The sequence below is a fragment of the Pelecanus crispus genome, chromosome 9, assembly GCF_030463565.1.
Source record: "Pelecanus crispus isolate bPelCri1 chromosome 9, bPelCri1.pri, whole genome shotgun sequence".
Classification (NCBI taxonomy): domain Eukaryota; kingdom Metazoa; phylum Chordata; class Aves; order Pelecaniformes; family Pelecanidae; genus Pelecanus; species Pelecanus crispus.
Window position 1 is genome coordinate 28,942,224 of NC_134651.1, and position 24,465 is coordinate 28,966,688.

General features: G+C 47.5%; 3 protein-coding genes across 4 annotated transcripts in view; 1 reads left to right on the forward strand and 2 right to left on the reverse strand.

Moving 5' to 3' along the window:
* Positions 1 to 1,548, forward strand: part of MAP3K13 (mitogen-activated protein kinase kinase kinase 13) — a 74,192-nt gene extending 72,644 nt beyond the window's left edge. The window contains exons 14-16 of one of the 2 annotated variants that reach the window (XM_075717051.1): positions 157 to 454; positions 1,129 to 1,226; positions 1,307 to 1,548. In XM_075717051.1, coding sequence (XP_075573166.1) covers positions 157 to 454; positions 1,129 to 1,226; positions 1,307 to 1,343 — 433 coding nt within the window. In that variant the 3' untranslated portion in view covers positions 1,344 to 1,548. Of the gene's footprint in view, positions 1 to 156; positions 455 to 1,128 lie in introns of both variants that reach the window. The other variant, XM_075717052.1, reaches the window with a different exon arrangement.
* A 5,281-nt stretch (positions 1,549 to 6,829) lies between these two features.
* On the reverse strand, positions 6,830 to 8,977 carry TMEM41A (transmembrane protein 41A). Its single transcript, XM_075717005.1, has 5 exons — positions 8,880 to 8,977; positions 8,645 to 8,798; positions 8,071 to 8,232; positions 7,391 to 7,529; positions 6,830 to 7,050 (listed from the first exon to the last, which is right to left on the reverse strand). The coding sequence occupies exons 1-5, from the start codon at positions 8,975 to 8,977 to the stop codon at positions 6,830 to 6,832; spliced, it is 774 nt and encodes a 257-aa protein (XP_075573120.1).
* Positions 8,978 to 9,342: 365 nt separating this feature from the next.
* On the reverse strand, positions 9,343 to 22,963 carry LIPH (lipase H). Its single transcript, XM_009477574.2, has 10 exons — positions 22,912 to 22,963; positions 18,465 to 18,832; positions 17,650 to 17,758; positions 17,438 to 17,539; positions 16,324 to 16,413; positions 15,022 to 15,189; positions 14,007 to 14,102; positions 12,765 to 12,876; positions 11,048 to 11,221; positions 9,343 to 9,427 (listed from the first exon to the last, which is right to left on the reverse strand). The coding sequence occupies exons 1-10, from the start codon at positions 22,961 to 22,963 to the stop codon at positions 9,343 to 9,345; spliced, it is 1,356 nt and encodes a 451-aa protein (XP_009475849.1).
* Positions 22,964 to 24,465: the final 1,502 nt, after the last annotated feature.

The window sequence follows — 24,465 nt, forward strand, 5'->3', positions numbered from 1 at the left end:
ATCCCTGGAAACATTGAAGGTCAGGTTGGATGGGGCTCTGAGCAACCTGATCTAGTTAAAGCTGTCCCTGCTCACTGCAGGGGGGTTGGGCTAGATGATCTCTAAAGGTCCCTTCCAACCCAAAGCATTCTATGATTCTACTCTGCTGGTTTGCAGACCTCACCGCTGCATTAGTAGCTGCCAGTCCTACTCAACCTTCAGCTCGGAGAACTTCTCTGTGTCAGATGGAGAGGAGGGGAACACAAGTGATCATTCGAACAGCCCGGATGAGCTGGCCACCAAGCTGGAAGATGAGCTGGCTGAGAAGCTGGAGGACATGTTGTCCCAGACTCCAGAGATCCCCATTGAAATCTCCACCCAGTCTGATGGGCTTTCAGACAAGGAGTGTGCTGTACGGAGAGTCAAGACTCAGATGTCTCTGGGCAAACTTTGTGCAGATGAACACAGCTGTGAGGTGAGTTGTAAGTTTAGCAATCCCCTCTTCCTTCTATTGAGTAAAAAAAAAAAAGAGTTATGGAAAGGAATCCAAGGGTCAGAAAGTTGGATGACTGCCTAGGAAATGCTGTGGTAGATGTACTACAGCAAAGCAACTGCTTAAATACCCAGTCTTTCTCATACTTGGCCAGATGAGTAGATGGGGGAAAGTAGCACAAACAAAGCTGATGATAATTTGCTGGTCAAGATGAGTGTGATGTTGGGAGGCCATAGGATTTGCAGTTGCATTAGGTGGGATAAAAAAATAGCACATAAAGTAGATAATGAAACAGAAGGGATTGTCTGTCTGCCTTGAACTTATCCGACTTGCTGATGAAGCTAGAATGATTTCCTTCCTTTTACTGTCTTTCAAGTGTTTGGGAGGGGTAGGGCAGAGCCTGCTGCACCACCTTCTCATAACTCTGTGTGTGATAGTGCTCTGACCAGATACTTTTCTGCTGTCCCCTTGTTGAGGGGAGACAAGCGACCTTTGGTATGGTGATTGTGTGTTGTTGCTATCTCCTGTGTGCTGCCAATCTCTCCTTCTCTGCTGGTGGTGGCCTTTGCCTGTCTGCTGTTACAGATTAGGATACTGTGGTTGATCTGCAGTGCAGGAATGCTGCTCACCTCTTCCCCTTTACTTTTGCTTTGCAGAACCCAGCACAGTTTGGAGAATCAGACTGTGACTCTTCTGAAGGGGAGTGTTCTGATGCCACGGTCAGGACCAATAAGCCCTGCAGCTCTGCTACTTGGTAATACAGATCTCCCCCAAAGCTTCCTGATTTTGATTTCCCTGAGATTCCACTTCATTCCCCTTCATCACACTTTACAGGAAGAGAAGATGCTTCTCCTTCCCACCCCAGGAGTGATTTGCAATAACCCGAATCTCTGGAAAACGTCCAAATGAAATTAATTCTCTTTGAGCATTTCAATCAAGAATGGCAGGGATGTATTTTATTGAATAATCTAGTTACTGTAACACGGATATTTATTTTTTTGACATTTTAACACTTTTTACTGTAAAGAGTGGATTGTATTTATAGACACACAGACTTGTTGCAAAAAAAAAAAAAAAAAAAATGTTCAGAAAGCAAGCACATTAGAGAGAAACATCGTGGGAGTCCTGCCTGGACAGCTTTGTGTACAAACGTGGGGGGATTCTCTTGCTGCTTTCACAGGGGACCAGGCCTCATGGCCCTGAAGATTGGAGAATGGATCAAGGAAACTAAACCACTCAGTCTTATCAAATGAGGAAGCATAAAAAGACCTTACTATAGGGTAACCTGTGAACAAAGCGTATTCAGTATAACCAGCTGGGTCATTTTTAATCAGAAGGTGGACATGTTCCTGGAGAAAATTGGTACTGAGGTGCTAACATCCAGGGTCTTCTGAGTTGACACATCCCCAGGAATGTAATAGTGGGTTTTATTTTAAGGATTTTTAGTTTCTTTTTTTAATCAGCATTTTGTTGTGAGATCCTGCAAATGTATTCTAACCTCGTCCTCTCAAGAATTGGTATAAGAGCACTTCTTAACATCGTCCTTGCTTCACTCTGGCAGTGTCGATCTCCAGTTGAGCAGGGAAACCTCTTTCAGATGCAGTGTGCCATTTCCCAGTTTACTTCCTCCTCTTACCTCCTGTCTGTTTCAGTCAGTCAGAGAAATCAATCAAATCAGTGTTGGAAAAGCAAGAACTTGCAAACTGTGGAAAGCACATTCTGCAGAGCCTGAGGACTCTTCTGGGGAGGAAACTGGAGATGCCTGTACTGGACTTGGAGAAGCAGTCTCTCACCTACAGCAGCATCAATAACCAGCAGAGAGCTGTGTGTTGAGGGGGAAGACTGGGAATCACTGGCCTAGATAAGAGCATCAGCCCTGCTCTGTCTCCTTATTCACTGTACGTTCTTAAAAGCATTAACAGCTGCCTGCCCTTCATGTCAGGCTTTGTGCAAAACAGGTTGCACAGGGAATCTTGATGGTGGCTGTGGCACAGCTGTGTCTTGGGTGTACCCTGAGGCCTCTGTTTCTCCTTCAAGCTGAAACTCTGCAGGTGAAAGTGAGGATAGTACTGATATGTGACAGGCCAAGGCATTGGCAGATGAGAAAAATTTGTTTTCTGATAGAACTCATAGTGCCTTCCCTTCAAACACTACTCTTCTAAATCAATATTTAAAGAGAACAAAATGATAGAGCACGTTTCCCCCCCACCTTAGCTGATGTCCCCCTGCAAGAGCTTTCGCTCTGCCCTTCCTAGTGTGCTGGCTGGCGCAGCTGTGCCACGTGTGCGTGGCGCATGGCCGCACTGCTGGGTGCTGCTCTGCACACTGGCACACCAGCCTGAGATGAACGGCAGGAATGGACCATGGACAGGTACTTCTGTTGTTTTGTTTGTTTACATTTTATGTTAAAATATTGATTTGAATTTAACTGTGGTAATTTATAGCCTCATGGCAAAATGAAGGAAAATGTCTTACTTATACAGAGAGCAGTATTGTATGAGTTAAATTATCCCATATTTTTAAATTTTTGTAGCTGGACTACACACAGATCTTAAGTTATGATGTTATTTTATTATTTATTATCATTTCTGTCGATCAGAAGGTTGGCTTCACCGCTAGCACAATTGTAATCTGTTTGTGTGATGTTACCTTCTCCCTGGTCGCTGGGAGGGATGGGAGCAAAGCTGGTCTCAGCGGCTGTCAGTAGCTGCCGCCTCTCATGATTTCCAAGGATGCTGTTATTCTGGGGCAGAGAACCTGTCAAGGCTGGTCCAAGAGGGATGGATGCAGTCAGCTCCCTGGGCCCTGTGATACTCCTTGTGGTCACTGCTACAATTTCCTCATGTTGCCGGTAGAGTTGGCAGTCCCTGAGCTGGTGGGCAATGGTGATCAGGGAGCAAGTGGCTTTTGAATTGATCACAAAGTGAATAACCATCACAAGATCCTCTGGCAAGAGCATCCAACAGGACAAGCGGAGAGGAAGGCAATCGCTCTGGGCAGCGGGTATGAGATCGGGGTGGCCAGCAGCGGATCCACATGGTGGATCACCCGTGCAGGACCAGACGGGCTGCTGGAGAGGAGAGGGAGTGACCGCTCACCCCTGCCTGCAGCAGCAATACTCAGCTCTGGGTGGAGGCAGAATGTGGAGGGGAGTGAAGCTCTTTTCTGGCTTGTTTCTTGTTTCCTCTCTCTTCCCATCCCGCATTCCTCCCAAATGTTCTCTGTCTGTCAGCCAGAGGCAGGAGGAGGTGGCAGGGCCAGAGGTGGCTTTGCTGTCATGGTGTGAGAGGGCTTTTGGTGCGGAAGAGGGGGTGCAGATGGTTACTCAGGAGGCTGGAGGCTGGGGTGCAGGCATTTAGCAGCGGAGAACTGTGTGCACATAACATATGCACACAAAGAGGAAGACCAAACTATTGCATGAAGAGGTTGAGAACTACTATCAAATGTCCCCCCCAGAGGATGCCAAGCCTTATGCCCCTGGAGAGACCCTGCTGCTCAGATCTGGCAGGCTTGCTGAGCTCCAACAGGCAGGGCTGTTCACTGCCTGCGGGCAGCGTGACGTCAAACCAGCCCATGGCCTTGTGGTGCCCGCTGCCTGTGGGCAGTGCCGGTGTCTTAGGGCAGCCCTACAGCAACAGGCCCAAAGCAGAGCTGCCTCCGGCTCGGGCCTGTTGAAGTCTCCATGCAGGGACTTCAGTCTGTAATGATTGAGTCCCTAACAAAAAGATCCCAGAGGGGTTTTTGGTAGCTGTGGTCTGCTTAGAGCTCCTCCACCATGTGATGATGCTCTCTGGGCTTGCGGAGAAGCATAGAAGCTTTGATGTGTGGGATTTTGGGACCCTTTTGGGCCAGCTGTCCTGGGTGTGTGCCGATTCCTCCCCATCCTTCACCAGGGACATGCTGGCCCATTCTGCAGCCTGGAAGAACAGAGCTGAACCCTTCAGGTTGTCTGCTGCCACACTTGGCTCCAGTTTCTTTACACGCCCGAGTCATTGCACTGTTACAGTCCAGCATTGCTCCTCATAACTGCTACCTACTATGCAGCGTCCCTCTGGGACTGCCACTAGGGCTGCCCCCCTTGCCTAAACACGTAACCTTGTACCCGTGGAGACGTAATCCCAGCCTCCCCCTGCACCTACATCTCATGCCCTTGGCTGTGTGCAGGCAGGGGTGGCTCAGCAGCCCCCTGCATTCCTGGGATGGTTGCTGTCAGTTCTGCAGGGGGTTATATAGGCATTTTCCTTAGTGAAACCTACCCAGAACTGCACATAGACGCAGTCTCCACGTTGCTCTATGGGCACCTCTGCTGTGGTTCCTCGCACTTTCTCTCCTAGCAGGGTATGGGGCTGAGGTGTAAATTGGCCTGCTTCCTCCTCGCAGTAACACCACGTTTGCAGGACAGAAGTAAACCGTGGGTTCCCTTTTCAGCACCCTGACTACCCTGATCCAGTTCTCATGGCTGCTGACAGCTCCTGAACACTAGCCTAGATTTTCTCCCAGAGCTGAATGTTGCCTTCCCCACTGTCGTGTTAAGTAACCATTTCATCTTGGCCCTGTCCAGTAGTGTTCATCTCTCTCCTCCCTGCTCTGCGGATTCCTGATACAAACTTGATTTTTTTTGTATTGAACAGTGTACAGTGATGGAAACAAGAATGACTATCAAAGCAAACAATGCATGGAATAAAAAGCCAGTGTACTTCAACGCTTCTTGGGCTGGTCTGGTGATCTGGGAATGGTTTCTCATGTACTTTGGGATTATGTCATGAAGCCTTTTAATAACTAACATGATGTTAGCAAGCAGTTTGTTTGTTACCTGTCTCTGAACGCAGCTGAACCGGAACTACTGGGAGCTCCAACTAGCAGGGCACAGGCTTGGTTGGGCACATGTAGCCTACCAGGCACCCAGGTGTCTCTGAGCATTGGCTTTTGCTCTTGTCAAATGAGTGATTTTTGCAATGTGAGCTGGGGTACTGAATCTGCAACCATGACTTCTCATCCTGGGAGCCTTGCTTCCCCACTCAGTTCCAACCCTGCTGGTGGGGAAGGTGCTAAAACAGATAAAGCATTTACTCTGTCAGCTTCCTGAGTGCTCTGGGGTCTCCCATCTGCCCTCTTCCATGCCAGAAAGTTTACTTTATCCTCCAAGTGGAGGGCAAAGTCATGGAGAGTAGAGCAAGGAGGTGCAAATACCAAAAACCCAGGAGCACAGTATCATCCCTGGGGGCTACTGTTCTCCAGCAACTGGGACAGAGCCTACCTGTTTATTTGGGAAACCTAGTTATACATGAGCAAATGTGTAGGTTTGAAGGTGCTTCTCAAGGACAAATCACTGCCAGCCAGGCACAGGCATTCTTTTTTTTTTTTTTTTTTTTTCCCCTTTAGTCTTTGTAGGGAGTAGCAGCCACTGACCTCAGAAGCAATCTTGTGTGTTCTGACATAAAATGATATGTACAGGCAGCTCACAGCTGGTCCCAAATCCCAAACAATTTTGCTGCAGGGTGCGCTTACTTCTGAATGACAGTCTTCTACAGCTGTGCAAGCTCTCCTACAGAAGGTACAGGGACCCTGAAACATCAGCACTTTTTTCTCAACTTGGTACTTGTACTACTGCACCTGACAGCTCAGAAGTGCATGGTTCATCATTTCAGGCCAAAAATAAATAAGTATCGGTTTGGAGAGGGCAGGGAAACACTTGATGCTAGACTGGTGGTGAAAAATAGCCAAGGCTTTTGCTGTTCTAGCTCAACACAGCTCCGCATGCTGTGGACTCCTCAGTACCAAGGGATGAGGCTGGGCAGAAAACCAGCCTGGCTTGCTCTCAGAGCAGGCAGCAGCCCAGTCACGCCATCGAGACTAGCTGGGCTTACAAAGCTGGACTTGGTGGGAAGCATGGGAGCCCAAGGGAAGCCTGTGACTTGGGCTGGTAGGGAGACTGTGGGGAGTGTGGTGCCCCTGTGTTCAAGAGCTGGGAGGGACTAAGGGGTTCTGATTTGCCTTCCTCATGGGATGCTAATACTCCTGATTTCCCCCCCCCCCCCCCCCCCCCCCGCTAATACATTTGCAGTGGGCTGGCAACACCCTTGGGCACAGTGGAGACACAGGCTGATTTAAAGGAAACAGGCAAATTAATGAAAGTGTTCACAAAGCCCCTGTATAGCGCTCTCCGTGCAGATACATGCACAGCTAAATATTCATTAAAAATAAGAACCTTACACCTCCTCTTAGATGAGAAGAATGATTAAAAACTTCAATTGTCCTTGGTCCACAGTGGCACAGAGCATGCAGAATATAACCCACAGGAACAGAGACCTGCAGCTTTTGCAAGGCCATCCCCCAACATCTGGGGCACCTGAGCCATCACAAGCTCTTTTTGCCATTGAGTAACTGAGCATGCTTGTCTTCATCCAGCTTCAAGTGCTTCTTGCTGTATTTCTTGATGAGGGTCCCTGGTATCAATGCTGCCACAGCCATTGCAAGCAGTTTGAGCAGCGTGTCCCAGGAGAAAATGGCATCCAAAGAGGTGATTTGTGACAGAATGGCTCCTGTCTGCACGCAGATGAAATTATATGGTGTAAGACCTGAAAGAATCAGAGCAGAAAAGAGCCTGTTAGCATCCCCACCTCTGTAAAATTAGCTCAAATATGCCCTTGCCCAAGGCCAGATGCAGGGGTCTGTGTTTGTAACAGAAAGAATGGGGTGTGATTCAAAACTTTGCTACATTGGTGATGCACAAAAGTTTGCAAAATGCTCCGAGACCTCTGAGTATAAGGGCAGCACAAAGGCAAACAGTTAAATGGAAGAGTCACAGCTACGACCCTGCCGCTCTGCCTTGCCCAGCTCAGCATACTACCCAAGGCTTGGTGATGAGGAGAGAGGCAATGTCACACTGCCCCCTCAGACAGTCTCCCCAGGCCTTACCGATAAGAACAGATAAGAAGAACTGGGACACAGGGATGTTTAAAATGGGAGCCGAGAGATTCAGAAACCAGTTTGGTGTCATGGGGAACAACCTCAGGAATAACAAGAAGAAAAATAAGCAGCTCCTGTTCTCTTCTACCTGCCAAGAGAAATGTTCCAAATTATTTCTGCTCTTCAGACAGCTGTAACATCTGGATGTCCACGATACTGAAGTGAATTTAAGTTTTCTTCTAACATGCCGCAACATAACATCAGTCCAGAACTGATCAAAAGCGGCAACTTTATGTATGTATGGGAGCCTAATGGCGAGCCAGCCCCTTCCATGCAAGCCCTGAAAATGGGATCTAACCTGAATGAGAGACTGGAAAGTCAACAGAACTACCTCCATCTGTACAATGCGGCACAGGATGGGTGAAGGCAGTTCTGGAGCACAGGGGCTTGCTTCCCAATCAATCCATTACCTTACTTCTGATTCTCCTTGGGATCTAGGATTTTCCGTGCACCCCCTCAAGCAAGCAGGCTTGCTCCCAAAAGAGCAGTGTGCTCCTAGATTGTGTCAGAGGAAGCCCTTAACTGACCTGACGCATCCCCTGCGCCTATTCATTTTTTTACTGAGTCAACCCAAAAGGCAGCCTCACCCAGGGGGCATTCTGGGTGTCTGCAGAACCATGGCTGCTTACCTTTCTTTGCAGCAGAGCCACTTTATCAGGAAAGTAGTAGACGACGAACTGCTTCCCGAACGTGCCAGAGAGCAGGTAGCAGAAGGTCGCTCCCACAGACGTTAGGGCCGAGCACAGCACCAGCCCAGTCCACGGCCCAAAGAGTGCTCCAGCCAGAACGTTCTGCCAGGGCACAACACCGAGTGAGAGCCCGGGGACACGCACGCGTGTCCCCTCAGCCTGGCTGCCCTCAGCCTGGCTGCCCTCAGCCTGGCTGCCCTCAGCCTGGCTGCCCTCAGCCTGGCTGCCCTCAGCCTGGCTGCCCTCAGCCTGGCTGCCCTCAGCCTGGCTGCCCTCAGCCTCGGTCGCTCCAGCTTCTCCAGGGCATCGGGCAGAGCCGTCTCCTTCCGGCAGAGCCCTGACGCACCCGGCAAGGCACCGACCTCGCACCTTGCCCCAGCAGGCAGCGCCTGGTCCGGAACTGGGGGCAAAGGGCCCCTCGGAAGGGGTTCGCACCAGCTCCCGCCCTGCATCCTCCCCGGCCCGGCCCGGCCCGGCTCGGCCCCGCCGCCGCCCTCCCGCCGGGCGGCCGTACCAGGAGGCTGGAGCCGGGGATGGCGAAACTCTGCTTGTAGAGGTAGGCGGCGCAGAAGAGGGCCAGCGCCGCGCCCCGGTGCTGCCGCTCGTAGTCCCGCAGCGCCTCGGCCAGCTCCCGCAGCTCCTCCAGGTCCGACGGGAACCGCAGCGGCCTGGGGAGGGGGGGAAGGACACGGGGAGACCCGGAGCACCGGCCCGCCTCGCCCCGCCCCCGCCCCCTCGCCCGCACCCACCTGCGCGCCTGCCCCGCGCTCAGCCGGGCCGACAGCAGCCAGAGTGCGGCCGTGGCGGCCGCGAAGAGCAGCAGCAGCCCGGCCAGCCGCCGCCACATCCCGCGATGGGGCCCGCCGCCGCCGGCCCGCCCCCGCCCCAGGCGGAGCGGGGCGGGGCGGGGCGGGGGAGCGGGGACGCGCAGGCGCGGGGCGGGGCCGAGCCGCGCCCCGGCGGGGCCGCCGCTGCCCCGGGCACGGAGGCGGCTCGGCCGCGGAAGCGTGCGCTGAGAACACGCAACGCCATCGGTTTTTTTGTCACTTCTGCAGCCCCGTTTATAACGCTCTGCGTTGACAAGAGGGCCCCACCACGCTGGCGGCTCGGTTTCCAGAAAAGGCGCCTGGGAACCTGCAGTTGCGTCCCCACGTGGCTGTGAAAATGTCCGCCACGGTCACCCGTAACATTCCGAAATAACACATGCGGGTCTTAGCTCCTGCTCCAACATGGGATGGGCTTGAAGGTTTTTCTGATGTTCTCCATCAGGACAAGGTCGTATCTGCACAGCTGTGGTCTGCGTAAAACCAGCATGAGCCAAAAGTGAAAAATCAGCCTTTCTTGCATCATCCATCCCCTAGGCAAGTCTCCCAGAGTGCTGCAGGCTTATGTAAAATAAGTCACATTCTGAAGACAACTGGCTTGAAGTCCACCTCGCTTTAGGGGGACTTCAAGTTTTAGCAAGGTCAGGGATGCCTTGAGCATATTTTCATTCTGTTCTACGTCATTTTTTGCTTTGCCTCATGGAAAAACGAAAAGGCAAGCAAAGTGAGGTACTGGCTAGAGTTCACAGTTCCCTTTAAGCCAATCTACACTTGCATGGCCACCAAATGGGTGGTCCTTCCATCTCCCCTTGCCCACCTGCGTGTTCCTGTCGATTCCCTGGTGTCAGCATTAGGGATTGTGCTGCCGCTCTGAGCTGAGACCAGGCATTGATCTGGCTTGGGACTAGCCCAGCCGAAAAACAAGAAGTACTTAGGCTTTCACCTGGGGTCACATGAGCATCCGCCCTGGCATAGGGAAGGAGAGAGGGCAGCACATCCCTCCTGTGGCAGTGACTGATTACTTAATGGTGTTAAAGTAGTCATGAAACTGTACTCATAGCCTGTGGAAGCCCCTCCTAGGGGAGAGTGGACAGCCTCTGATGAAATGTTTGGGCATTTGCATCTACTTTTTAAAAGATTAAATGTGGATTTGGGGCTGAAAGTGACTGTGGAGATGTAGGACAGCAGAAGGGGAGTGTCAGTGAGGGGAGGAGCAGCAGAAGGACTTTGCTTATTAGGCATGCACAATCTTTTCCTTATTCTAAGACTAATTAGACCTTCATGAACTGCAAAGAAACATGTTCTGCAGCTCTGTCCTTTTTTTGCTCTACCCTTCCCACTCTGTGATGTGCAATCCTTGTTTTAACCCAAATTTAAAGCATGTATGGCTTGATGTCCACGTACTGTCCTTGCACACAAGGTCAACCTAAGAGATGCTGTACTCGCTGAGCTCAGGCAGAGATCCCGTCCTCCAAAGGTGCCCTAAAAATCAGGGAAGTTTAAGGGTAGGACCATAGAGCAGACAGAGGTTAACAAGGTGACTGAAGCAGCTGTAGAAATCTCATCAGCAAATGACCTGGTAGGTACCTCATGATGTTGCGGGCAGTAGTCAGTGCTTTGGGGCATAGTGGCCAGCGGCTCCCCATTACTGGAATTCCAGGAGTAAATTAATCTCCCTGTTTGACTGGACATAGAAATTGACTGGGATATAAAATGTGTATTTGGGGCTAGACACGTATTTCCCTGAGAGTTGCATTTACTTTCAGCCCAGAGTTCAGGCCTGGGGAGCTTCTCTGTAGCTACTCAAAGGTCATTTTCCTGACCAAAGGTTAAAATTTCAGACCACGTCAGAGTCAGACCATTAATTACATCTTTTTAGTACAATAAGACAACCTCTGTGTTAAGGTTCAGCTATGGGATTTGTGTGCATGCACTGAAGGCAGAATTTATTCCCAAGATATATGTGCAAGAATTATTAAATGTACGATAAATATAATTCTTCTGGATTAACTCAGCCAGGCCAGGCATCTGGGAGATTCATTCACTTCTGTCCAGTTTGCAACAACAGAAATGGTTTGTAAACTTCTGCTTACCTTTCTGGATTTGTAAGTGACCGGAACCTCATTTGGAGAATCCTGAGTTTGAATTTTGGGCCAATGACAGATCCCGTGGAAAATGTCAAGGAAATTCTTTCTACATTTTCAAAGTCCTGGTCGAATCCAATTAGCAAAGTGATTTGGTTGTACTGCTGAAAGGCTGCAGCTTCTCTAAAGATAAAGGTGTCAGAGAGTCACCGAGGGAATAGCACCATTTTTAATATATTCAGTATAATATTAGAAAAGTGCTGGGGGAGGAGGAGGACTGAACTTACAATTAGTTTCTGTTTTACAGGAAATGGGCATGGATTCAGGTCTGCAGGTGTGAACCTGCACGGCTGCTTTTGCACTCAGTTGTGGGAGTGGGGACACAGAGGTCTGATGCTGTTTGCTCTGGTCCCAAAGCAGAGTCTTCACTGTGATTCTGCTTTGAACCCCAGTGGACTAGACCCAAATGTTGTTCATCCATGGCTGTCTGTGCAGGTCTGAGTACCAAGTCATCCGTGGAGTTCACAGAATAGGTTGCTGTATATAAAAATCTGTTTGTAACAACGCTGCATGGCTGAGGTAGCTCTACAAATGGAAGATGGTACCTTGAGGGTATTAATGCCCCTAACTAAATTTCTGATAGTTCTCTTCTGGCAAATGCAGCAGAAGCATCTGTGAAACAATGCAGCATTGACCAGAATTAACGGAGAGCAATCCAGCTTCTCAGGATAGGAAAATAGCACAGGCTTAAAGACATGAAGCCTTGCAGGGCTGGGGTTTGACCTTGGTCCTTTTTGACAGAGTGGCTGGTTCCACTTTGAGATATACATGAAAACTGCACCGGTCTTGGTGCAAAAGCAGCAGAGCTGCTTATAAGACCGCTGTGGCCACACAACACGCTCTTTATATAGCTGGTTGTATAGCCATAGTTTCAGGTTTCCCTTATGAAGGTGAAGAGTGCAGATATGACTGGAAGTGTATCCTGGTTGCAACATTCAAAATGACTGGCCTTGTTTAGAAGTTTTAGGAGGCCTGGCAAATAGGACAAGTTTTAACCTGTCAAAGGTGTTTACCGTGTGTGTGTGTGTAAGCATGCTGCCCACTGAGCTGTCATGTGCTCTGCAGAGTGGGGTGGTCCTGTTGTGCAGCCCCAGGGAGTTATGCAGGTTGCTCCAGTGCAAGCAGATACGGCTGAGAGAATAATTAGTTAGAAACACTTGGGAAAACTAGTTGAGCAGGACTTGTTTGGCTTGAAGTGTGTTTATATCAGTCAGGAATTTGTATGTCCACATAAACACCAGTCATTAATTTGCCTCTCCAAGTGGAATGAGTCGATTTGGATGTTACATATTCAGGCCCAGGTTCACCCCAGCTGTCTTGGGCACCTGAAGCAGGAACAGAACACTCCCAGGAAAGGGAAGGAAAGACGGGGAGATGTGGTTTTCTTCCTGATTTAGTGGAAGCCTAGGACAGCTGTGCCGCTGGCTGAGATTGTCCACTTCAGTCCTTAAGATGACTGAGAAGGGTCCAAACCAAAGGGCTGGTCTGTCAGCTGGTGTGCACTGGGGGAGCCTGGGAAAATCGCATAGGGCCAGGCAAGCCCTAAGGCATGTACGCTATCAAGTATCAGCAAAGAAATTAGAGGAGGTTATCTTGCCTCCTCCCATATGCAGTTGTACCAAGTGATTTGCTAACATTACCAATCTGATGATCTGTAAAAACTTACGGATTAACTTTAGATTCTGCCTTCTTCCCAGTTTCATCAACTAGTACCATGCTTAAGGTGCCTCTTCTGATGTCTTTGTTCCACGTAATAATATCCACAAAGTAGTGATAAACTGAGGTGAGAGGGAGAGAGAGGCTGGTTAGACTCTGCGCGCTCTGCTTTCCAGACTGGTTGTGTGCCTGTCTGGGAGCTGAGCTGCAGATGGTGTACGTCTTTCCTCCCATTTTCTCATCTGACACAACCCATTCAATTTATCTCTAAAATCTCTTTCTCCTTCCTTTGCAGAGATTTCTAACAGAAATATTAAGAGATATCTGGGAAAGCATTACAGCAAGGGCTCACAAGTAGCATGCAAGATGGCCTCTCTGTGTGGCTTTCAGCACACCGCCTTTCACTCCCTGCCTTCCCTGTTCATTTTCAGCTTGCCTGTTCTTTCTCCTGTCTCCCCTGATCCCTTTCATTTCTGTTCTCAGCATCATTCGTTTGTATTCTCTGTCATGGAGCAGAATTGTCTGCTCTTTACTCTGATCTGTAATTCACTGAATTCACCTGCTGGAGCTCAGGCCATAATCCCTGCCCATGGCTTGGTATGTTGGTGATCGTGAGGGTGCAACCTTTCTTCCCCAATTCCCCCTCGCCTGGGCCCTTTCCCTGTGCCTTTCACTTTTATCCAGGGTAGCTTTTTCACCTGTTCAGCTCAGAGCACATCTTTGACTCTCATCGTTCCCACACACCTCTTACTTGCACAAGAGTGGTGTGTTGTTTTGAAACACAGTTTAGGAACTACCCTTTTATATTTCATTTGCGTGTTCTCAACAAATTTCATAGAATAGAATCATAGAATGGTTTAGGTTGGAAAAGACCTTTAAGATCATCCAGTCCAACCATTAACATATACTACCAAGTCTACTCTAAACCAATCAAGGGTAGACTAGACTAAACCATGTCCCGAAGTGCCACATCTACCCTTTTTTTGAACAAAAAATTTCCTAGCACTGTAAGCAAGATGAGCCTGTTCTTGCACATCTCTAGCGAGTAGTTGGCTTTTACAGCACCAGGCAGGTTTGCAGGTAAGGAATGTAATGGCAAGACTGCAGATGGACACAATTCTATCCAGCAGCCACTGGCTTTGTTTCTAAAATGCTGCCTATGATGCCAATAGCAACTAACCATCTCTGCTCAGCTATTGCTGAAGGAGGCAATACACAAAGAAAAATAATCTCGGAAATCTTAGTCACTTACTGCAAAATGGCTCTTTGTCCGCTGTATCAAAAAACATACTTGTCACTGGATGGCTCTGTTGTGTTAAATAGCTTTTCCACTTATGGGCATAATAACCTATAGATGACAGTTTGAAAATGAAACAGAGAATTACTGCACAGGTATATAAGCAACTAAATTGCTGAAAATAACAAAGCAACTATTTAAGAAATAGAATATTGCTTGCCAGCTGCAAGGTAGTACTGTGACAAATGCTCCCATACTCTGTAGACTTATACTGGGGCTTAATTTTACTTGTGTAACTAAAGCCAACCGAGTGTCTAAATATGCCTGGTTACTGGTCAGCACTTGCAGATTGATCTTTTTCCATATCTGATATCCATAGTCAAGAAGGATTTCATTTTGCAGTGCAGAATGAAAATCATCCCCTTAGCTTTGCAAGTTCATTTCTGGAAGTATCAGGGTTTTTAGCATCAACATTTCAGAAATGGCAGCGTGAAGCTGGGCTGTCACATCCAGGCTGGGACACCTCTGTGGGTCAGTTACAAAAAAGCAGAAAACCCTTTGTTCACCCCTCTGCCATCCCTTTTAGGGTTAAGAAGGGTTTGCGGTGCTGAAAACTTCTTAGAAAATATTCTGGTTTAGCAACAACATGCCCCTATCCCTCAAACTCTGCAACTAATGGACTTTAATTCATTGTTTCTGTGACTTTAGTGTGAAGATCCCAAGTCTTGGCTTTTCTAGTTCAGGATCCTTTACATGTGGATTTCTGTTCCAGATCATAACATGATGTGACCATACAAAGAACAAGGAAATTTCTCAGGCCTCTTTTGCCTGCAGCAGAGGCTTGTACCTCTGCAGAAGCCAAGGAGACACCATCTCAAAGACCTCTGGAAATAACCTACATGCTTTTGCAAAGCACCGTGTTGTATTAGTCCTTTAGTAAAACATTTGTCACACACTAAGTTACAGTAACGATGGGCAGCTCTGTCAGACACATGTATTCAGGATGTATTTACATTCCCTGGATCCTTACCTAGGATGGGGCATGGCATAGGCCAAAAAGCTTCGCAGCTGGTACATTTGCCATTCCTGTAATTTCTGTATGAGTCACATGGGTATGCAGTAATATTGCAGCTCTGTTTCAGGGATGACATGAACAGGAAAACAGACCTCTGGTGGTCACATTTAAAATACTGCAATCCTTAATCATACATAGGGAAGAAATATTTTGTTAGCAATCCTCATGCTTCAGGAAAACAGTATTAATGCACTAGCAAAAAAAGACACACCAGTGGACAGTCACTGACTAGTCTGAACACAACAGATTGCACTGGGGAGCACTGGGCTGTGGCAGAGCGGTAAGTGGGCACTAGCCTCTCCCTTTGGGTGCACTCAGCTCTGCCTGTGTCTACTTTTCTTGTCTTTTTTGGTTTTAAAAACATATTTGTTCATATTGTTACTGCAGTTCCAGAGGATCCAGCTATGGATCCTACTCCATCTCAGGTGTTCTTATCTTCTCTCTGAGCTCAGGCCTGACAGCTGGATATTGTTTTTTGGTTGGTGGTTTTTTTTTTTTTTTTTTGCACATGGCCTTCCGTTTTGGTGTAAAAAAACTCTTTAGAAAGACATAATTAATAAAATGAGTTGATGCATGAGCAGCAAAATGAGTGAAGCCTCATCTCCTATGGATTTTTGTTTCAGGCTGGTTTCCTATGTAGATTCTCTTGGGTCTGATAAAGGTTGAGTTCACATTACTGCCTTTTCTTCTGTGAAGTATCTTCTTCACCCAGCTTTCATAAAACCAGTTCTGCTGCCAGGCTGGAAAAGAAAAAAGCTTTCTTGCTAGGGCTCTGCCTGCCAGACTGCACTGTCTGTCACTGCCAAGAAAGGCACATTGGATTCTGTATAACTGCCTACCCCACATTCATCTTGAACCCGTTTTCTGAACAGGTTCTTGCCATTGCTAGTCTCTGGGGTTTTGTGTGTGTTCTAAGTAATTAAAAAAAAAAAAATCCCACAGGCTTTCTAAACATAGTCACAAAATGAAGCAGAAATATGCCTGATGACTTTTTACACGGAAGATTAATCCCAGTTGCATTGTGACACAGAGCAGAAGGATCATCCCTGACTCGAACGTTTGCCTGGTGCACATCAGCTAAACTCCTGTTACATCAGTGGGCCACATCAGCACTGGGAAGAGATTGCCATCATGGCTTTCCCAGAATATGGTTTTCATGTATTTTCTAAGCAGTGATGATGTTTCTCTGGCCTCCTCCTCTTTTCTAATTGGAAACATTTTGTCAGTGTTTGTGCAATTCAAGGCAGAATTAATTACCAGAAAATATTGTCAGTGGACAGCCAGGCTGGTCGGTCCCACCGTTGGGGTAGAAGTCTATGTGTCCTAGTGCTTCTGTGTAACCTAGTCCTGACAAAAGAAAATATCAGGGGTGTGGGGAGGGAATATTAAATCGTAAAATGCAGAAGAAGGAAACATAAGAAAAATTAACTGGAAAAAATAATAGTTATTTAGCTCTAGGATGCCTGTCTGTGCAGGAATATTAATGTCATTCATCTATTTAAGCAGCAGGCCAAACAGTTGTGACCCAACTGTGTCATTTTAGCAATGGTATCGAATACCTAAAATAAGTCTGTGCATGTGACAGTACAAAATTTGGCTTTTTGTGTCACTGCGTGCTGGAGAGGAAAAGGGATGTGAAACACTGGGTGTTGCTGTGCTGCTGAAGCCTGAGTTCCTGGAGGGACTGGGAGAAGAGGAGAGGCAGCAATGAGGTGGGAAAGCCAAGTGCTGGGGGTAGGATGCCAGTGGGAGCAGAGCGGAGGGCTTGCATCACACTGCTGGCCTGGCTGGCAGATGTGAATATGTGCTGTGCACCAGTTGGGAAAGGAGAGGGCTGAGGGAGGTTCCAGATTCGCCCTGGAGGAAGGTTTAGCCCACGGGAGATGGGATGAAGACTGGAAGCATCATGTGGGGAGCCACAGGTTTGGGGATAGCTGATCTGCTGTGCAAGGCATTGAGCTGCGTGACTAGCTTTTGAGATGCTGCATGCTTGGCAGCAGCCTGACCCCGCAGTGCAGTGTTAGTGTGGAACTGCTCTGGCAGGACTGTGTGCTGTGGTAGCAACAGGGTACTCCTGCACCAGTGCCTAAGTCCTTGTACTTCATGGGCCGTGAGGCTATAATTGCTATAGAACAGCAGCATGTTTTGAAATGCAAATAAAACGGCAGCTCCCGAGGGAGTGCTGAGCACAGTGTGGGCAACACAGGACCACAGAGCCCTTCACAGCACCACTGAAGGAGACTGCTGTCCTCCTGGGCCAAAAGAGCAAGGATCCCGCAGCAGTGCTGCCTACCAGAGCCCCTGCTTTCCTGTGCTCCCCATCAGTCTCTAAGGTTTCCTCATAATGGTAAGGAGGAGAAATGTCACATACCGTCAGTGTCTGAATGAATGACATCAACAAACTGTGCATCTGTAGGATCCAGCCTCTCACTAGGTGGCTTTCCTCTGTACAGGGGGCCTGCTGGGTCAAGGCCTGCAACACAAAACCATGAGCATGCCATCATTTCAGTGCTATGCAGGTCACTCTGCTCACGGTGAACAGCTATCCTTGAAGCAAAAGGACTGACAGGAAGAAGGGTTTACCTGTGATTCTTCCAAGTGTACCATCAAACATCTGTCCCACAAAGCCAGAGATGTGTGCTCCCAGGCTCACTCCTATCATGTGCAAGGAGTCAAGTGATGCTCCATCAATCTGAGATTTAAAAGTACTCATGGTCACAGATTTTAGGCGCATGAAAGGCATAAAAAATATCAGGAAGAGGAATGTAAATGCAGCTCCCTACTTCTCACACGTTTTCCTTTGGTGTGTTCTACTGTGTGTAAATATTCCCCCTTTGATAGTCCCACAGTACAACTAGCACTCATGTTGAAGGCCCATATACAAGAGAGCTGCAATGAGAACAGTTCAGGCAATGGTCGTATTTTCCTGCGGCAGTGACTACAAGCATGGACAGGAACGAGTATTCATGGGCCCCATGAGTACAACTCCAGCTGTGGTTCCTGCAAGGCATTAGCAGACACAATGATCCAGTGTCATCATTGACGGTGCCTGTGCAACAGCTTAGAGAAGCTGTGAACTGTAGCTGATCCCCATAAGCTGACTTTTGGACATCCAGAAAGTGGAAATACAGTTTCTATGTATGGGAAAACATGTCTGTAGAGTTTTGTATCCAGAAATATAGAGGCTTAGAGTGTAAACTGAATATTGCAATGAAATACCATCATACCAAGTCCAAGGGTAGAATCTGGCACTGCAGTATAGCTGCACTTCCAAAAATGAATGTATTCCTTTTTAGGAGTTTCTTTTCCCAGACATCCTGCTGTTTTTAAACACTTCCTTTGTGCCCTTTACATACTGTGCATTAATGATTATATCATAGTGTGAACATTCAACTTACCAACATTTCATCAATGAGTTTCTTCAGAATCTCAGCAACTTTCTTGCAGTTTCTGGAAGCATTACTGTAGATGATGGTTGTTGCCCCCTGGTTCCAGTCCACAAGGATGACGTTCATGTCTTCTACAGAAAGTAGGAGATGTACCAACTCAGGGATCCAGACTGGGGTAGAGCCTGTGAGTCGGTATCCGTGGATGATGAAGGTGGTTTTCTTGGTCACATCTAGATACTTGGAGGCTGTTGAATCGAGCTCTTCAGCACAGTTTGGGTTCTGTCTGGTGTAGAGCAGCAGCTTCACTTTCAGGTTTGTCCCTATCAAAGCATTGCTGATGCTGAGAGCCGTGAATGCAGGGCATGTCTCCCCGGGATCTGAAAAGAGCACAGTGTGGCAATCCTGAGGTTAGCACCAATGCGTTTGCTTTGACCTTTTCTACCTGCCAGCCCTGTGCAGGCACAGGTACATATGTCGTGAGCTGTCTGAGCTGGGGTGCTCCTTTCCTCTCCATCATGTTTATGACTGGAGTTACCCTGAAACTTCTTGCTGTGTTGGAACAAAGACAGCAAGCATACCTTCTCGGAGTAGCATTCCCTGAAACAGCAAAGTCTGGCTTCCACTAGCAGCTGGGCGATGGCATGGACTTTCTCCAAAAATGCCACTAGTGTGAGGAAGGTATTAGAGACTGACAACTAGGATGGTTGCTGTGTTGGTCTGAGGGCACACCCAGATGCTCTGGACAGGTTCTAGGGTAAAGAGATATCCTTGTGGTTTGTTTGTAACTCCAGTCTGGAGCTGACAAGCTGCAGAGGATCTTGCTGTTGCGAGGGACAGCTCAATGCTTCATTTGTATTTGCAGAGGCAGCCTGCTACTTCAGACCGCGAAACGGGACACCCTTTGACTGCATGAGATATGTTACTGATATTGCTTTATACACAGCTGAAGAGTAACTAAATTTTATGTAAGTGCTGCTTTATGGGATGGTCTCTGCCATTTGAAAGCCTGTCTTTGTTCCTTGCTTTTCCAGCAGAACAACAGCTGAGCCTTCAGAATCCAATACAATCTCCAACAGGGCACTAGCAGGGAATGGAATAACTGTCTCCAGACAGACACTGCTTATGAAGGCCTTCCCAGGTTTTGTCGCCTCTCCCTGGCTCACAATCCTTTTCCCCAAATCCCCTTAATCTTATTGAAGAACCTTGTGGGAGAGAGTCTCTCCCTCACATATATGCCCTGGGTTGCAGTAATTGTTCAGGCTGCAGTTGCTAGACAAATCTTCCTGATCTTTGTTGCTTAAAGGGCTGTGCAGTAGGTAGAAGAGTTTGGAAAACCTGCAGCTGTAAGCTAATTGTGCTCTAGCAGATCTCCCATTCTCTGTGCATTTTAATTTCTAAATGATGAAACTCTCACAGTTTCTATGAGCAACTTTCCCTTTTTTCCTCCTATGGAAATCAGGAGCATGAGAGTGATGTAAATGCTGTGTGCCCAGCACAAAAAATAATCTGCTCAGTTGCCATAGTTCTGCTAATTACTTTGTAGAAGCCCCAGGAGCTCCAGAAATAAAAGTTAATAGGCTAAAAGGATGTTGCAGTTAAGTCCAACTGGATATTTTAAATTGCTACCATAAATTCAGAAATAAATTTTAACATTTGAAATCCATGGAGTCCTTCCTGTAAAAAGCCTATGGTAAAATATGAATAGCAGGACAGGAGTGGTGGAAAATGAACCCTCAGCCAGGCCCAGGGAATACTGGTTGAAATCAGTGGCTTTTGAATTGAGGGTGTTCTGCCTCTGTAATGCTTTAAACAGGGCTCCCAGGGGTAGTGTGACTCTGGCCCCTGCTTGCAAGAGTAAAGGTGATCTGGGTGGCTGTCTCCTGCCCTGCTTGCTCTCACCTCGTTCTTACAGTGCCAAGGTGCTCCAGAGAAACAGTAGCAAGACTCCTCCTATGACACTGCTCATGCAGAGATCTGAAAGTAACTAGCAGAGGGAAGTTATCATTTCTTGCTGATATACACCAGCATACACAGTGATACTCAATGACTGTCCTCTAGGTGCTACTGCAACATAAAAAAACCCAATTATATTTATTTTTACTAATAACTAGAAATTGTTTTAGTTATTGTATAGTATTATCATATAGTATTGTTAATCATCTTTACCACCACTGAAGCTGTAGTAATACAGGCAGAAATGCCAGGCAAGAATTACTTCTATATGGTGCAAGATTGCACTGATTGCTTAATTTGTTTCTATGTTTCCTGCATTGTGCTGAGACTTGCCTAGAGGAGCACTATGCTTGTCACCAGAACAGCCCAAACCTTCTGGTAAAGAAGAGCTTTTAAAGAGCTGATTGGCATTTGCTAATACCTAACACAGGAATTGTTTAAAAAGCCTTGTTATATCTGCACTAAGTCTGTTAGGCTTGTTCTATTTTGATTAACAAAATCAGATCAGTGCTAATAGTGGGGGAAAACCTGTAAGCTTCTCTTCTGGCAGGTTGGTGCATGTCCCAGACTCATCCAACATGTGTTACAAAAGCTGACACATGAGGACAGCCAGTTATCCTGGCTTTGCTCTTCATTCTGTGAGCACAGTGAATCCTATCCAAATGGCTGGAAGTGTCTTTGAAACTCCAATAAGATTTCTCTGATGGGGCAAGAGGCTTATTGAGATTAACTCTGCAAGCAAATAAGTGAGGTGGAAACTCACAGCCTGGCCCTGTACTTAACCCATGTCCAACAGACCGCTTCCCTCCAGGAACGGTGAATAAATGTGGCAATTAACCCAGTGTCCCATTAACTTGCTCCAGCCCTGTCTTGGCCATTAGCTTGCTGAACAGCCTCAGGCAATTCACTTTTCTCCCTCTGCTCAGTTTTCTGATATGTAAAATAGGACAGCAAACAGCAGTTCCCTGGGCAAGGTGCTCTGACATGTCAGCACCTGTAGCTGGGGGCATACCAGTCTGTTAAACTGATGTTCCTACGTGGGAGCTGGACATCTTTTGTCTCGAGCTTCAGATCAGCCTCTGAGGTGCTATTGCAGCAGGAGGGGTACCTTCAGAATAAGCTGGTTCTGAAGTTACATATGTGTGTGTATATATATTCTGAAGTTACATACTCCCCGGTAGGAGTGTTGTGGTCATGAGAACGGTCCCAGGCAGACCCTGTGGTATTTACTGCAGTCAGTGCTGCTTCAGGCCTGCATTCCATGGTCTCTCCATTTCTTTCTTAGAAATAGTGTTTGGAGGCTTTTTCTTCCTTCTGTTCTAGATGTTCATCTTATAGACAGGCAGGGTTTGCAATAGTGGCATTTTGGGGCTGTGATCTTGAGGCTGTCTGCATGAACAGAATAGCAGCTGAGTTTTTTAACTCCACCGGTCTGTCCTCTTGCAAAGCGAAGTTTCAACAGATTTTCACTTCAATGGGCCAGTGGTCACTTGGTCGGATTTGTAGTTGTCCTAGCTGTGGTCCTCGGGAGAGTGTATTGCCACACAGAGCCCGCGAAGGGGGCTGCTCACCCAGTCAACACCTCGCATGGACCTCAGAGAAATGTGTTGCTTCTTCTGCATCTGTCGGCAGTTTCACTGACACTCAAAACACTGTCACCTTGCTTGGGCTTTTTACAGTGTGTTTCAACAGACTGGTCTTATGCATCAATAATGAAGTCTTCAGCTTTAAGCACACTTCACTTCCACACAGCAAATCTCAGTAGCATTATTGAAGAATTCCATCACTTTTCCACAAAAGGAGTGTGCCCTCTACCTCTTAAAATGGTCTTCAGTATCTCAATGGGTTTTCTTGGTGCCTTTTCACACAATTCTCTTTTTCCACTTATAACTACATTTCCTACAGCATATTTAAAAAACTAAGCAAAATGCAACCCCAAGATTACTCCAGAGAACCTGATGAAATACAAGTTAGTATTTGTAAGAATACTTTTTTTTTTTTAATCCTGTTTGTTTTCCCTACAAAGCAGAGAGCTATAACTTGACTTGCTCCCGTGTGTACGCTAACACAAGGCAGTACATTTATTTATTGTTACATGGGTTGATTCTTGATAGGGCTGTGAGGATATCAAATGAGGCTTATTGTTCATAAATGGTAATTCATCCTTTGCGTCTGTCATATAAGATGCTGCTGAAAAGAAATCATTCTTCTCTGAAGATTTCAAATGACATTTTCAGTGTCGATGGATAGTACTTACATAAGAGAAATGTTTGCAAAGTGAGGAAAAGATAATAAAAATGACTTCTGGTTTTACCTTTGGAACTCTTAAAGCTGAGTACATTCATGTAACCAGTATAATTTGCTTTGCCAAAATAAATAATGCTAGTGAAAAACCCTATGCATTATCTATAATACAGAGGGTAGATATATTCATGTTTGTGCAAAGCACAGAAAGCATGCTATATTTGACAAAAACATTCAAAACACATGGTTGATTTCTTACCTGTTTTCACCCCATACAAAAGGTAGATGAACATGACACATAGCTTCAGCATATGGACTTCCACATGGAACTTCTACAGGTAAAAGATTTTAAGGATCCCACAATTTCTTTGGCATGTGTCTGCTGTCTCTGACAACTATTTGCTCTTTTTCTGCCAGCAACAGTAGGTGTGGTGAAAGGAGGAAGTTACCAGCCAAGAATTTAAGACCAGTCTTTAGTTATACAACTAAAGCTTCTTCTTAAAAAGGTGGGGCACCTTCTACCAGGTTTCCTTATTTTAAATATAGTTTGCCCTGGGGAATGACTGATCAAAGACACAAATGGTTTGGTATCACATTGTAAGCAGCAATTTGACTACACAGGTTGAAACTAAGGAAATTATTGCATGTCTATTTGTCTTTTGCAAAGAATGTCAAAAGGCAGCAAGGAACGTAGGTGTCACTGCAAGTCTGATAAGCATCTGGGCAGGGCCAGCACTTGGTTTCACAGGGCCCTACCTTGGTAGCATTCATGACAATCCCTGCTCTCCCATGTCCCTCTGGCTTTCCTGAGCACTGTGGCCCAGCATCCCTTCTAACCTACGAGATTCTGTCATCTCAGGCAGGAGGCAGATCCACAGCACAATGTCGTGACAAAGGGAAGGTACCAGTTCAAGTCAGTCTGGGTCTCCATTGCTGTATTGGGTTTGCGTGGCAAGGTTTTGGTAGCGGGGGGTGTGTGTGTGTGTGCTACAGGGGTGGCTTCTGTGAGAAGCTGCTAAGACGCTTCCCCTATGTCCGACAGAGCCAATGCCAGTCAGCTCCAAGATGGACCAGCCGCTGGCCAAGGCCGAGCCAGTCAGCAATGGTGGTAGCACCTCTGGGATAACATAAGAAGGGGCAAAAAAAACCCTGCGCAACAGCAATTGCAGCTGGGGAGAGAAGTGAGAATATGTGAGAGGAATGACTCTACAGACACGAAGGTCAGTGAAGGAGGAGGAGGTGCTCCAGGCACTGGAGCAGAGATTCCCCTGCAGCCCATGGTGAAGACCATGGTGAGGCAGGCTGTGCCCCTGCACGCGTGGAGGCCCACGGTGGAGCAGATATCCACCTGCAGCCCACGGAGGACCGCACACCAGAGTAGGTGGATGTGCCCGAAGGAGGCTGTGACTCCATGGGAAGCCTGTGCTGGAGCAGGTTTGGTGGCAGGACTTGTGACCCCGTGGGGGTCCCATGCTGGAGCAGTCTGCTCCTGAAGGACTGCACCCTGTGGAAGGGACCCACACTGGAGCAGTTTGTGAAGAACTGCAGCCCGTGGGAAGGACCCACGTTTGAGAAGTTCATGGAGGACTGTCTCCTGTGGGAGGGACCCCATGCTGGAGCAGGGGAGGAGTGTGAGGAGTCCTCCCCTTGAGGACGAAGGAGCGGCAGAGACGTGCGATGAACTGACCACAACCCCCATTCCCCATCTGCCTGCGCCACTGGAGGGGAGGAGGTAGAGAAAATCAGGAGTAAAGTTGAGCCTGGGAAGAAGGGAGGGGTAGGGGAAAGGTGTTCATAGAATCATATCATCGAA